The 13876-nt window shown below is 41.2% G+C and overlaps 1 protein-coding gene and 1 long non-coding RNA gene across 3 annotated transcripts in view; both read right to left on the reverse strand.

The window, feature by feature from the left end:
* The window catches only part of BLTP3B (bridge-like lipid transfer protein family member 3B), a 55319-nt gene extending 46556 nt beyond the window's left edge, over window positions 1–8763 (reverse strand). Inside the window, exons 1-2 of one of the 2 annotated variants that reach the window (XM_062615457.1) lie at window positions 8386–8763; window positions 647–793 (exon numbers count right to left, since the gene is read on the reverse strand). Coding sequence is in view for 1 of the 2 variants with exons in the window: in XM_062615456.1 (XP_062471440.1) it covers window positions 8386–8429 (44 nt within the window). In the remaining variant the exon portion in view is untranslated. The remainder of the gene's footprint in view (window positions 1–646; window positions 794–8385) is intronic. The other variant, XM_062615456.1, reaches the window with a different exon arrangement.
* A 380-nt stretch (window positions 8764–9143) lies between these two features.
* On the reverse strand, window positions 9144–9795 carry LOC134162037 (uncharacterized). Its single transcript, XR_009964171.1, has 2 exons — window positions 9582–9795; window positions 9144–9409 (listed from the first exon to the last, which is right to left on the reverse strand). It is a non-coding gene; the product is annotated as an uncharacterized LOC134162037 (long non-coding RNA).
* Window positions 9796–13876: the final 4081 nt, after the last annotated feature.

A 13876-nucleotide genomic window follows, 5' to 3' on the forward strand; every position in this document is an offset into this window, starting at 1 on the left:
AAAGCCACTTGATGCAAAATAATTTTAAAATTGAGAAATAATGGTGCAGTGTAAAAGCATAACAACATCTGCCTTTTGAAAACTGCATCGTTTATTAATGTGACATTAGCAGATATCTTTTTAATGCTAACTGTTTTGTCACAACAAAATATTTTGATAAGACTAACTACAAGGACAATTACAAATTCAGCAGCTGCTCTCTTATATGAACTGGGTAAAAAGCTGACAGATCCTTCAAGTATGGATACAGAGGTAATAAATATCAAGTTAAGAAAAGGAATTAAGTAGGTGTAAATTATAAACAATAGAATTCAAATAACCTAAAGATATTGAGAAGATGATTACATTTAGAAAATAAAACATAAATGTATGTTAATTGTATTTATGTTTATAATGAGATTGCTAATTTACTTCACAAAGCAGTTTTGCAAATTTAGTTTAGGACTTAAATAATAATAAAAAACTCATGTAGGTGCATAGCAAACAATTATTTTTGCAGAGTTGTAAGTTACAAAAAAAAAAAAATCCAAACAAACCAGGGAAGAAAACCAAGTAACATTTTATAGAGGTCATTTCACTCCCAAATTTATATAAATGCATACCACCTCTTACATGTAATCTACAAACGTGGGAGAGGGGAAGTTACCTGAGGACAAGGTATTCAGACAAAAGGCCCCTATTCCCGGTGAAAGCAAGTGGTCAGTTGCCACGGCTTCCGAGAAGCTTCTGGTACTCATTTTGGTAGTAAGGATATTCACAGCAAACCGATCTCCACCAGAGCCAGCTGGGATCGCTGCAGGGAATGGGACACAGGGGACACACAAGGGATCAAGTTCAAAGGGAAAAAGGAGTGATACAATAATGTAAGAGAGTTTTAACTAAAGGTAACTGCAGTACAACAGTTTGTTACACGTCATGACATTGTAGACCTGAAAAAGAAACAGACTTGTGTAAAATGCTAGATTCCCATGAGAATATCCCTTGCTGTCTGATACAACATTGCAGCCATGGTTAAGCGAACAGCTCATGGAGAAAATTTTAATCACGCAGAAAAAGCCTATATAATATAGTCAAGTGGTTTCAGAGATACTCAGGAAGTATATTTGGAATGTGAGAAGGAAGATAGCCTGGAGATACAGCATAAATAGGTTTTTATTTTATTTGGAAGTAGGAGATGACTTTTCAGTTTTGTTTTGCCTAGCCCAAGGTTTCCTCAAGCCCACATGGATTTCCATCCATGGAAGTGTTCGAGACTGGGCTGGAAGGGGCTTTGAGCACCCTAGTCTAGCGGAAGGTGTCCCTGCCTGTGGCAGGGGGGTTAGAACTAGATGATCTCTAAGGTGCCTTCCAACCCAAACCTTTCTATGATTCTGTATGCTTCTATGATTCGCTCCTATTAAAGGTGTCTCAACTTCATCTATTCAAATTCATATTAAAGAAACATAACTCTACAGGCATAAAAGAAGAGGACTTCTTGGATTTGTTTTTGTATTTGGGGCAGTGCTAAAAAGATCTGCACACACTTGACATTCTGATTTTGCAGGCTATGAAATTTTAGCACATTTAGCTTCTTAAAAATTAAAACTTAGAATCTTTAATTTGGGAAAATGTGGTAACCTATTTTTTTTTTCATTAACTGTCCACTTTGAAAAGATGCTTCAGCCAAAATATAATTAATTCCCTTTGGCTACAGGAAAACACAAGCATTTGGGCAGTGCCCTTGGTGGGCAATATGCTGGGGTATCTGAGCAGCGTTTAAAAGATGTATCACTAAAATGAATTACAGATACCTTGTTACAAATTACTATTTTTTTCATGTTTCCAGATCCCCAGCAACGGGAGCAACTACAACATGAGAACTGTTCCAGACGTATGCAGCCCAAGTAATTTCCAGACTCCCGAGTAGCTGATCCCAAGGTTACTTTCTTGGGAGTCAGACAACAGAAGAAGCCAACTTCTCTGAGAAAATAGAAGCTCTGTCATTCTTAAGCTATATGGCAAGCTGCACGGCAGAGCTGCCACAAAATGTGCGCTGGGGGCATTCTTCACACAGGAAAGCTTGTACATCCATGCAGGGGAGCCTGGAAGTACTAAAAGCCGCAGCCCGAATTGAAGCTCTTTTCTTACTTTCTTCTCCTGCTTCTTTTCATGAAGAGAAGGGACAATGAAGAGATCTGAACCCTGATTCACCTGGTTTGTGGAACCATCTCCACAAAGGTGTACAGAATGACTCCTGCAGGAGCTACTGCATGGTGAAACCTGGGTTCCCCTGCAAACAGCCAAAACCTTAGTAAGTTCTGTTATGACTTATTAGCAATTATTCTTATGATTTGCAAAATTCTGATTTTCACCAGAAATTATCTAATCTCCTTTGGCTAATCTGCTTGTAGAAGAAAGGAAAAAAAAAAAAAAAGACCAAACCAAAAATACACTTTAACAGGCACCTCTCACTCTGGAAGTTTAATACCTACTTTTATACCCCTCTGTATATTTTATACCATTCTCTGTATTTAAGAAAACAAACACAACAAAAAAGACCACAAAACATCAAGGCTTCAGAAGCAGAAATAACAAATTTCAAAACATGTAACTGTAGGCTTTGTTTTTATTCTTACATACTCCATAATCATTTGAAAATAAGATACAACGTTATTACTCATAGGCTTTACTCAAACACCCTTTCTTCCTAAGAATGCTACACACCAGCATATCAGGTACTTGAACACAAAGCAATCTTCAAAATTATTTTTATTTTCAAACTTATTTCCCAGCAAAACTATTCTGGGAAATGTTTAAAGAAAATGATCCTATACTATACAAGTAAAATGCTGCTAATTCCCGTTGACACTGCAAATGCATTTTTATTTTGTATAGATAAGAGTTATCTGACTTCAGCAAAGCTTCAGCAGAACTTTAATTGTACAAATAAAAAGTCTGCAGAATCAGCATCCAGATTTATAATACCTTTGCAACAATAATGTAATACAAACTGAAAACTAGAAATCAAACTCTGTGCATTTATTTTATTAACCCAAATGCTACTGAAAGCTTAAGACATCTTTCTGAGATGTAACACAAGATTTAATATTAAAACCTAATAAATGTAATGATTAAGAATTCTACCAGTAAATAAATTATTGCTCATTTATCTCCAAAATACGTTTATAATTTTATAAAGCACCACAGCAATTTCAGTTTGGCCTTTTGGAAGATGTGCTGTTACAGAAGCTTAAAATGCAATACAATGCATGAAGCTACCAAAAAAAAAAAAAAAAGAATGAGTTTTTTACTGTTGTTGAAAAAAAAAAAAAAGCACTTATTGATTTCCTTAAGCTCATCATAGCATTACCAACACATTCCCAGACAAAACTGTTGGCATGAAATTTCCACTTAAATACAAAAAGTACCAAGTTACAAACAGAAGGGAATTTCAGAAATACAGGATTATCATGAAACTTTAAGTTGCTTTCTCCTCCTTCTCTTCTGCTGTCTCAAGCAGTTTGGCTTTACTACCTGTCCTTTTTCAAAGTCATTCTTTCACTAAGGGCAGCATCTAAAGATACCTATTAGATGAACACATTCCACAAGCATCCAGATTCTTCACAGATTCATTCAGAACAACACAGATTGTTAAGTCTACATTGTGTTTTGCAACTTTCCCACATACTACACAAGCCAACAAAGTCAGTCACGTTGAATACACTCTGTAAAAATCTGTACAAGCAAAGAGAGAAGCTGGTTTATGCTTATTCTAAGAAAAGTACACACTTTAATTTTGTGACAGCCAAAGAACACAAAGTGACACAGAAATGGAACATACAAAACTGAAAATAAGCTAAAAAATCTACTTCTTTTGCTACCAGCAGAAGTTTCAAAGCTCATCCAAATAATTTTAAGCATTCAGTTACAGAACAAGTCCATTCTGGTCAAATAAAGGTGTTATGCTGGTAAATTGCTAAAAGGAGTCACCTCAGGTCTCTTCAGACAGCAATATCCCTCACCAAGCAGGCATGTCTTACTGGTGTAAAAGCACGGTGATGTGAAGGTCAAATATTTAGGTAGGACATGTGTCAGTGAAGTTGTGCCAGATGATGTAGGTTATCACTGTTTACAGCAAAATCAGATGATTTCTGATAGTCATGCCATTAGTATGCTATTCTTTGTAAAACCACTTTTCATATGTGTTTTAGAATGACTTCCAACTATGAGGTGAAAAAAGTTGTCACAATAGAAGAAAATTGCACTACATTTTAAAATCTTACTATTTTCACATCTATTGCTTCAGGTGAGCAAAAGAAAAGGTCTAAGTTCATGCAGAATGTTAACTTATGACACAAACTGAAAACAATTTGGATTTCTGCCATATCAAACACTGTAAATCTTCTTACTGTTTTCTTTGTGAAAATAGCAAATAAGATTCAAAGAAAGTAAATTTAAAGCTTGAAACATGTAAAAATGAAATATGTATGAAAACACTGGTAAATTTAAGTGATAGTATCTAACAGATGAAGAATGTCATAGTCAATGGAGCTACTTAACTCAATATAGACGCAAAGTTTGTAAACTTTCTTTCATGCTTCTCAAGATATATTTTGAGAAATAAAACTGTTTTTCACAGAGAGGCATGGATATTGCGGATTCTTACACAGAAGACTCAAGACTACACATTAACTAGAAAGGGAATTTCAGTCAGTGATACTAAAAGCCAAAACCACCCAACCTCTGTCAGTACCCACTCTGCAGTGGGTGATCCCCTTATAATTACAGACAGCATACAGCAACACTACTGTGAACTTGCATAGTGCAATGCAGAGTCCTGGAAATTTTTAACACTATTGTTTCATACAGTTGTCTACAAAGTCTAACAGGAAAAAGAAGTAATGCTGAAGGCTATGTGCTTCTATCATAGCAGAGCAGTGCACAGAAAATCCTGCAATAAGCGCTGTTCAAGAAGAAATCTCTCACCTATGAAAACACGTAATCGCACATATGAAGATTCAACACAAGTTTCAGTCCACTGGGGAAGACCTTGACACTAAGTGATCCCAAGACTACACAGAAGACTCCCCAGTAGAGTATCTCATTCCTACCTTCATAAAAGATAAATGCCCCTACCCAGACAGACACTTGCTCCATTTTAGGGCACATATATTATGAAATAAAGACACTTCACCAATCACATTCACAAAAAAAAAAAAAACAAACAAAATAACCTGTCCTCACACAATACGGAGGTGACAAAAATTCAAGCCTCCAAATGACAAACTCATGTCTTTGGCTTCGCAGATATCATTGAGTTTCATATTCTACACCAAGCACCACATAATCTGAAGAACAAAAAAAAAAATTTGTTTCTCTACTTCCCTCCCTCTCATTTTCTACCACAGCCTTGGAGAAGAGCAATGAATCTTGAACATAGAGGTCATAGCTTATATTTTAGAAGTTTTTAAAAGACTGAAAGCTAAAAATTTAGATCCTGACATGGGATACAGGTTTCTTACAAACTGAGTAAATAAACTCTATTACCTTCACAGTTCTTAAGACGCAATATAGAGAAAAACCTTTTGCAAAGGTAAAAGGTCATTTAGATAACAGAATTGTTCCAAAATTCAGTTTGGGTCTTCTTATTCTCAGACCTTAAAGACTCATACCTATGTAAAACTGTTCCCTAGCTAACAAACACAGAATGCTAAGGCTCCTTACCAACATCAGTGTCCATAACAGTTCACCTAAAAGCACCGCAAACTGCTAAATGTGAACTACACTGCTGAATGACACAATGCTTTCAAATTTGCATATACAGTATCTAGACAGCAAGAAAGCTGAAAATTGCTAACACACAAGTAACAGATATTTCAGGAACCTTCAGAAACCAATGATTATTTGGAGGAGCTAGGTAAGATGACGTCCAGAAATCACTTCCAACCTCAACCATTCTAATATTCTGTGATTTGTGGCAGAAAAGTACATACTTTCCTGTAACTGAGGGTACAGCCTCGCATCTTCTATTTGTTCTCTGAAGTACATATTAGATTTGGCTTTGCTCAAACACAAAGAGAAATACAATCATCAAAAATGAAAGGAAATTGAGATAAAAGAATGGAAAGACTTGTCCTGCTATTACATAGGGACTTCTCCCAGTACATTTTAATTCTGCTGCTAGTACCTGCTTTGTTGAAGATGGAAAACAAGCATTAGTTTAGAGGAGCTATGAAAACTGCAGAACAGGCACCAATATAGTTATAGAGTAGAAAGTGAAAGAGTCCTTTGGTATTAAAGGAAATTCCTTATGTACCTGGCTCCACACTAAAATGAAAGAGTGTGTGAAGCCTACCTTCCTTATGTTCTTATAAAACATATTAAAAAAAAAAAATCTGAAAAAAAGCTAATTATCATATCTGTTGAAAAATCAAGTTCTTAAAATTTAAAAAGCCAACAGATTTACAGGTGCTCGTGTCACTTGAATTCTGTTTTCTTGCATAACCAACTTCTACAACCTCTGAAGCACCAGTTCCGCAGGAAGAAAAGATATTATCTGATCACATGATTAAGAACACCAGTAATAATGGGCTTAATAATAATAGTGTGTATATTTTATACAGCAAATACACTCAGTGACAGCATAGTGTGGATCATGAGCCTCAACTTCAAACTGCACACCTCAGATTGTGAGATATATCCCATGTCACTTTTTAAAAATGATTAAACTTGTCACAATCCTTTGATGTAGTCCAGTTGAATAAGCATTATCACATCACACAAGAAAGGAAACACAAATCTGGCAGCTAATGCCAACTACTTTTTAAAAAAGTACTTAATTTTAATCTATTCAGCTGTTCTAAAAACTTGACAAAAACCAGCTCATGTTACCATGCCTAGTTCACAGGCACACTGTAGACTCTAACTCTGTAGCACAGAGACTAAAGACCACATCTTTTCCATACAGCTTGCTCAGCAGTGCTATAGGAAGTGAGCTGTACCAGTTAATTAAGTCCAGTGATTCCAAGCACATTTCTGATTAGAAAACTGACTCAAGGCTGATGACATCTTTGTATTGCATTTCCATTCCCACAGTGCTCAGCTATTCTCCTGTGAAGACAAGATTTCTGTACCAGCATTCCCAGATACAAACCTCATGAGTAAGGTGGAGAAGAAACATTATTCTACTACAGCTTCATATGGCACCTTTAGCACATAGATATCGAAGGAATAGGAATGTCAGTTATATTTTTCCTGTGCATCACCCACAGATTAGTCAAATCAGAATTTTTCATTTCATTTAGGGTTTTTTCCTCTCTTTATTAGCATTGATGAAAATAAACACCTTTCAGAAATATCACACAAAAATAGATTAATACCTTTTCAAAAGGCAAATCAGGAACCAGTATTTCAGGTTGTATTTTTTTATATATAAAAGTAAGCTCTGAAGAGTAACAGCACTACGGTATCATGACAGATCAAGTACTTAATGTTTGGGTCGTTGTTTTTTTTTTGTCTCTCTTTAGAAAATGGGAGAAATGTAATGTGCCTTTTAAAAATGGTATCAATCAGACAGTACTTTCTCCAGTCTTTCTGTCTTTGAAGCACACGACACAGACAGCTACAAAAAAATTTACATTCGGGGGTGTCGTTTGTTTTTTTGTTTGTTTTAACCCACGAGGCACGTTAGTTACGATTGCAGTCACCCAGAAAACGTGGAAGCTATTTCGTCCGGGCACAGGAACGCATCCTTTTGTTCGAGGGCCTCACCTGAGCCTGCAGGAGCTCAGCCGTGGCGCGCAGACCTGAGGGCACACGCTGAGCTCTCGCACTCCAAGGGAACGGGGACGGACAGTGCAAACACCGCCCCCTCTGAATTACGGCGGCGTTTGGGTTTTCCCCTTCTTTTTCCGCGCTGCTTCGCGCAACTTCTCGCCGCCACGGACTGGTCGGGGAGGCACCCGGCGGGCCCCGTCAGCAGCCCCCGCCGAGGGGCTGCGCCGCAGGCGCCTCCCGGGACCTGCGAGCCCGCTGCCGCGGCAGCACCCGCCCGACTCGCCTCGCTCGACGCCGTGCGGCAGGCTGCGGGGGTGGCACCGTCTGCCGGGCGAAAAGGCGACCGGAGCCCAGCTGTGACTCACTCGGTGACTCCGTTCTGCGCCAGCCAGGCCGAGCCCCCTCCTCGCCTCAGGCTGACACTGCCGGACAGCCCCTCCGCCACCAAGTCACCCCAAGGAGGCGGCTCCAGCTCCACCCTCCGAGGGCTGAAGGAAGCCCGGTACCCCCGCCCCTTCGCCAGGCCCCGTGGACCTTGGGACCGGGAGCTGCCACCGCCTGCCAGCCCCCACCTTCACCCTTCCCCCCGTAACAACCCTCAGCCCACCCGGAGCACGGCGCCCCACTGACCTGGAGAGATGCTTCAGGATCTGCTTCTTGATAATCCCCGCCATGGTTGTCTGCCGGCCCACGCCCCTCACGACAACCAGCCGGGATCGGGGACGCGCCTCATCCCTCCGCCTCCCCCTGCCCGAGGCGGGGAGACCGCCGGGAGCGGAGCGGCTGTCTCCGCTTTGCCTCACTCAGCTCCCGCCGCCATCTTGACTGCAGCATCACCTAGTGACGGGGGGCGGTAACGGGGAGGGCCGGAGCCGCAGCCACCACCCCACACAGGCGGGAGGGAGGCGGGGTAGGGGCTTTCACATCCTCCCGCTTGCTTACGGACCCCTCTGTCTGCTGCAGATTCCCTCAGTACCCTCAGCCGCTGCTCGCCCCCGGTCGCACTGCCCACCCTTTCTCTGCCGTCCTTTGCTAGCGTCTCCCCGCGTCCCCGCCGGTGGCTCCGTCCCTCCTCCCGCCTGTGGAGCGTGTCCCACGTGGGCCGGTTGTTATTTTTGTTGAAAATCTGTTAAAGTGCCACTAAAAGGCATTGTAGCAACAAGAACGATAACAAAAAATCTGGTTCTCGTATGTAGCGAGAGTTCCTTTTGATAAAATGCTTAGTTACCTACGTGCAGTAATACTTGGCATTAGTAGCTGCAGGTCGTGCTCTTCCCCGGTGATCTGCAGAGCTCACTCACAGAAACAATATTTAAAGTTACTTTATTTTTTTCAGATAAACACCATTACTCTAGCTATGCTGTAATAAATTCACCTGATTAGCCAAGTGACACATTTGCCCTTTTTATACCACTGTTTCATAAGCAATATTAATTTCCAGCCAGAAAAAGTAATCCTCAAAGATGTTAACAGCTAGGACCCCCAAAATTATTCCCAAAGGATATTCCAAGAAAGCAAAGAAACCCAGAAGCAATAAATTCAACATCTATTCTTCCAGACGAAGGCGGAAGACTTGTTCAGGCAGCAAGCCCTGCCCAAAGAGCCACACGCCTTCTGATCTTGGTGGAGCTGAAAGCCAGGACGGCTGCTGATCCTACAGCACCACAAAAAGGGAACAAGGTCAGATAAAAGCGAACAAAAGCTTACTGACAAGACTTATAATGATATAACAATAAATTCATATGTATATACACATATATTTTTCCCTTAACCCAAATTGTTCAGCAATTACTCAAGCCCGCAAGCTTGTGAAATCAGGTGCTTACATTTCACTGAGTATCTGTGGCAAGTATAAAGCCAAGAAGTTATTTTAATTTTGAGATAACATCTCATGCTGTAGCAGCATTTTCAAGTCAATTAAAAAGCAAATATTTGGTATTAGTTTTGTTCATCAAGTAACCCTCTTCTTTAGGGGTCCCTCATTCAGAAAAGGTATCTTGGAGAATTTTAGTGGTGGGTAATCACATACCCTAGAAGTAGTATTAACTGGAAAAGAAGAAGAAGAAAAAAAGCCCACAACTGTAAAACTAACAAGCTTTTCAGATGTGTCCTCTTTCTGAAGGATGGTTTGCTTCCTCTATAATATAGCCTAGAGCTGCACAGGAAATACAGCAGATATTATTTTCTTTGCTTCTCATATGCCTAACAGATTAATAATTTACATGCAATGAAACAAACCCCCAAGGACCCTTAAGCCAGAAATACGAAGCAGTAACAGAAAAGAAAAAAAAAAAAAGGTCAGGAGAGGAACATTTTTGATTTTTCCAGGCATTTAGAAATCAGTCAGTTGTGTAATACTGACCTCATTATACTCTTTAAAGAGATTTAGAAAGTGGGAATGAGCTGTGTATGAAGCTAACATTTTTATTGCACCTTTGAGTTCAATTTTTCTCAACTAGTTAAAAAAAAAGAATCTACCAGCATCTTGGAGAAACTATTCAACATCATTATAGATCAGCTTCTCATCAAAGAAAATACATGGGGCAAGGAAAGCAGGACTCATGCTGTGTGTTCCCCTTCAAGTGTCCTGCAAGTGTAGGTCTGACAGAAAAAAGGAAAGTCCAGAGGCTCTTCACTGACCTCAGAACTGGAAACCAGAAATATGCCTGTCTGGCAGGGTTGATCTGAATCGTGACCTTACGTCCTCCCATATCCTGGAGCACACTGAATAGAGGAATTGGGGGAGATGCACAGATCAACACCCCAGGGATTAGAAGGGCCTGTCATAAGAAGCCCAGTTTATCCCACAGTTTGAGCAGAGTATCTGACACTTCTATTTAGAGCCTTGTGCAATAGTATCAGGATAACCTGAGACTATGTTTATTAAGACTTTGGACTGATTCCCCAAATTGCAGTTGCATGTTTGTCAGCAAATGAATTTCTGCTAAGATATTCATGATAATTAGACCACCACTATGTGAAGATGGTGCTTGATACAATGTCCCAGAGACTGACTTCTGCTTTGAAGAGAAGAAGAATTTATAAAGAACCTGTGAGACTGTCATCAGTTGTTACCTTAATATGATAACTTTGTTGACTACTTTGCAATTATAAACATTGCTATGTAGGATTCCTTCATCTAGCAACCAAAGCTCTTTGCTCTTGATTTACTAAAATGACTCCTCACCCAGTGAGGAGAAACTATGTCACAGAAGAAGAAAACGGATGGATGTAGTGGCAGATCATAACATAGAATCACATAGAATAGTTAGGATTGGAAAGGACCTCAAGATCATCCAGGCATCCAGGTCTGCACACAGGGACACCCCTAACCCTAACCCTAACCCTAACCCTAAACCTATGTTACCCAAGCCTCTGTCCAACTTGGCCTTGAACACTGCCAGGGATGAAGCATTCACAGCTTCCCTGGACAACCCAGTCCAGTGCCTCACCACCCTCACAGTAAAGAACTTCTTCCTTATATACAATCTAAACTTCCCCTGTTTAAGTTTGAACCCGTTACCCCTTGTCCTATCACTACAGTCCCTAATGAAGAGTCCCTCCCCGGCATCCCTATAGGCCCCCTTCAGACACTGGAAGGCTGCTATGAGGTCTCCATGCAGCTGCCTCTTCTCCAGGCTGAACAGCCCCAACTTTCTCAGCCTGTCTTCAAACGGGAGGTGCTCCAGTCCCCTGATCATCCTCATGGCCCTCCTATGGACTTGTTCCAACAGTTCCATGTCCTTTTTATGTTGAGGACACCAGAACTGTAGTGGGGTCTCACGGGAGCAGAGTAGAGGGGCAGGATGACCTCCTTCGACCTGCTGGTCATGCTCCTTTTGATGCAGCCCAGGATACGGTTGGCTTTCTGGGCTGCAAGAGCTCACTGAAGCTGGCTCATGTTAGGTTTCTCTTTGACCAGCACCCCCAAGTCCTTCTCCGCAGGGCTGCTCTGAATCTCTTCTCTGCCCAACCTGTAGCTGTGCCTGGGATTGCTCCAACCCAGGTGTAGGACCTTGCACTTGGCATGGTTAAACTTCATAAGGTTGGCATCAGCCCACCTCACAAGCGTGTCAAGGTCCCTCTGGATGGCATTCCTTCCTTCCAGCGTACCAAGCGTACCAACTGAACGACACCAGCCTGATGTCATCAGCAAACTTGCTGAGGGCACACTCAATTCCACTGTCCATGTCACCCACAAAGATGTTGAACCAGACTGGTCCCAACACCAATCCCTGAGGGATATCACCAGTCTCCAGCTGGACATTGAGCCATTGACCACAACTTTTTGCATGCGGCCATCCAGACAGTTCTTTATCCACCGAGTGGTCCACCTATCAAATTGATGTCTCTCCAATTTAGGGACAAGGATGTTGTGTGGGACAGCGTCGAATGCTTTGCACAAACCCAGGTAGATGACATTAACCGCTCTACCCCTGTCCATCAGTTCCGTAGCCCCATCATAGAAGGCCACCAAATTGGTCAGGCATGTATCGCAATGGGTCCTTGTGATCTGGATCCTGCTGACCTGGACCACATCCCACCAGTTTTCCATGCTGGTGGTCCCCATGGACCTGCCTGGTGATGCCTGCACAATGTCTGGCCCTTTTCATCCCATCAGACCTGATCCTGACCCTGACTTGAGGATTGACCCATGTGCTTGACTTCAGACCTGCTTATTATCACACACCTGCCTTATGAGCTGGGCTCTGCGCTGCCCTTTCCATCCCTGCCTGCCTTGCTCCCTGGCTGGAGGTGGTGGGTTATGCTCTGGCTGGCCACAGCATCCCCCTCAGCTCCTGGCTTCCCTCCCTTACGACGCAGCTGGCATCAAGAAAGAACCCCACTTCTGAGAGTATCCAGGATACTAAAAGGATCTCAAGAATAATTTTGGTTTGTATTTAACACATGTAATTTCTAGGGCCTATTTGTGAACACTTGCAATTGGATAGAAGACCCAAGAACCCAAGGATGTACAGAGTTTCCCATCAGGCAGTCATGTCATCCATCAGCCTGCCCTCCACCATCACATAAATGAGGAAGTGCGCATGGGGTTCAGGTGATGGATGCTAAGCCCAAGGTAACGTGCCCCTGTGTCAGGGTCAAAGAATGCAGTAACTTCTTCCTTAAGGGTAACTTTCTTTGGATGCTCTAGACAGCCTGCAAATTCTGTCACTGGCACCATTCAATCATCCTGAAGCTGAACGTTCCCACAGAGCAGAGCAAATAAGCATCTGTGTGCTTTGTATAGCATGTGCAGACAGAATTTGACTTTTTATGTGGTCATGTGGATTCCTTAACTGTAAAAACTGTAATGGAGTTGAGAGGGGAAAAAAAGGCAAATAACTACAAGAACCCAAGTGACTTCATGAAACATGAATATCACAGAATAACAAAAATACTGGTTTTCCCATTAAATAAAGCAGCAGGAAATGTGGAAAAAGAACAGATAAAATGTGACCTAAGAAGCTCTGATTTAATTTCCATGAGTGTTTTGTTTCATACTTACAGAATAAGACAACCAGTATGGTCCTATGCAGATAATGCAAAAGATACCGCAAATGCACAAGATTCACATAATCTGACAGACCATTGCTCAAAGTTAAAGAGCATCACTAAGTATCAATTTTAAGCTCTTGTAAGGGGAAATGTATGAGGTTTGCCACCACCTGGACCTTTGAAAGTTCTATTCATGTTTCCTTGCTACATTACTGACTTTGTGACATACTCTGTCAACAGCAACAGAAAATACTATCAGAAGTGTTACTGCAATATAAGAATGAGTATGTAAACAAACTCACTAAATATCTATGAGTTGCCCTCAGTGAGCAATGACAGTAAATATACCAGCTGTAGTTCCCAGAGATTTTAAATATTTATGTACATCAGCCACTACACATAAATCTAAGTGAACTGTTAGAAGCCTGGTGCTTGTCCTGTGGGTCATTAAAAAGAAAAAAAAAAAACCAACAAACCAAACCAAAGTACCTCTGAATTAAATTATATCAGATGAAGTCTCATAGAGCTGGAGTAAGTATCTGCAAGAGAAAAAGTAATCAAATTCTGGCTTTCTTCTTTATCTTTACAAGGCAAAAGTTAGCAATAGCTATGATTCCTTATG

Source organism: Pezoporus occidentalis, unplaced genomic scaffold (assembly GCF_034315485.1).
Source record: "Pezoporus occidentalis ecotype Australia unplaced genomic scaffold, CSIRO_AGI_Poc_V1 ctg182, whole genome shotgun sequence".
Taxonomy (NCBI): Eukaryota; Metazoa; Chordata; class Aves; order Psittaciformes; family Psittacidae; genus Pezoporus; species Pezoporus occidentalis.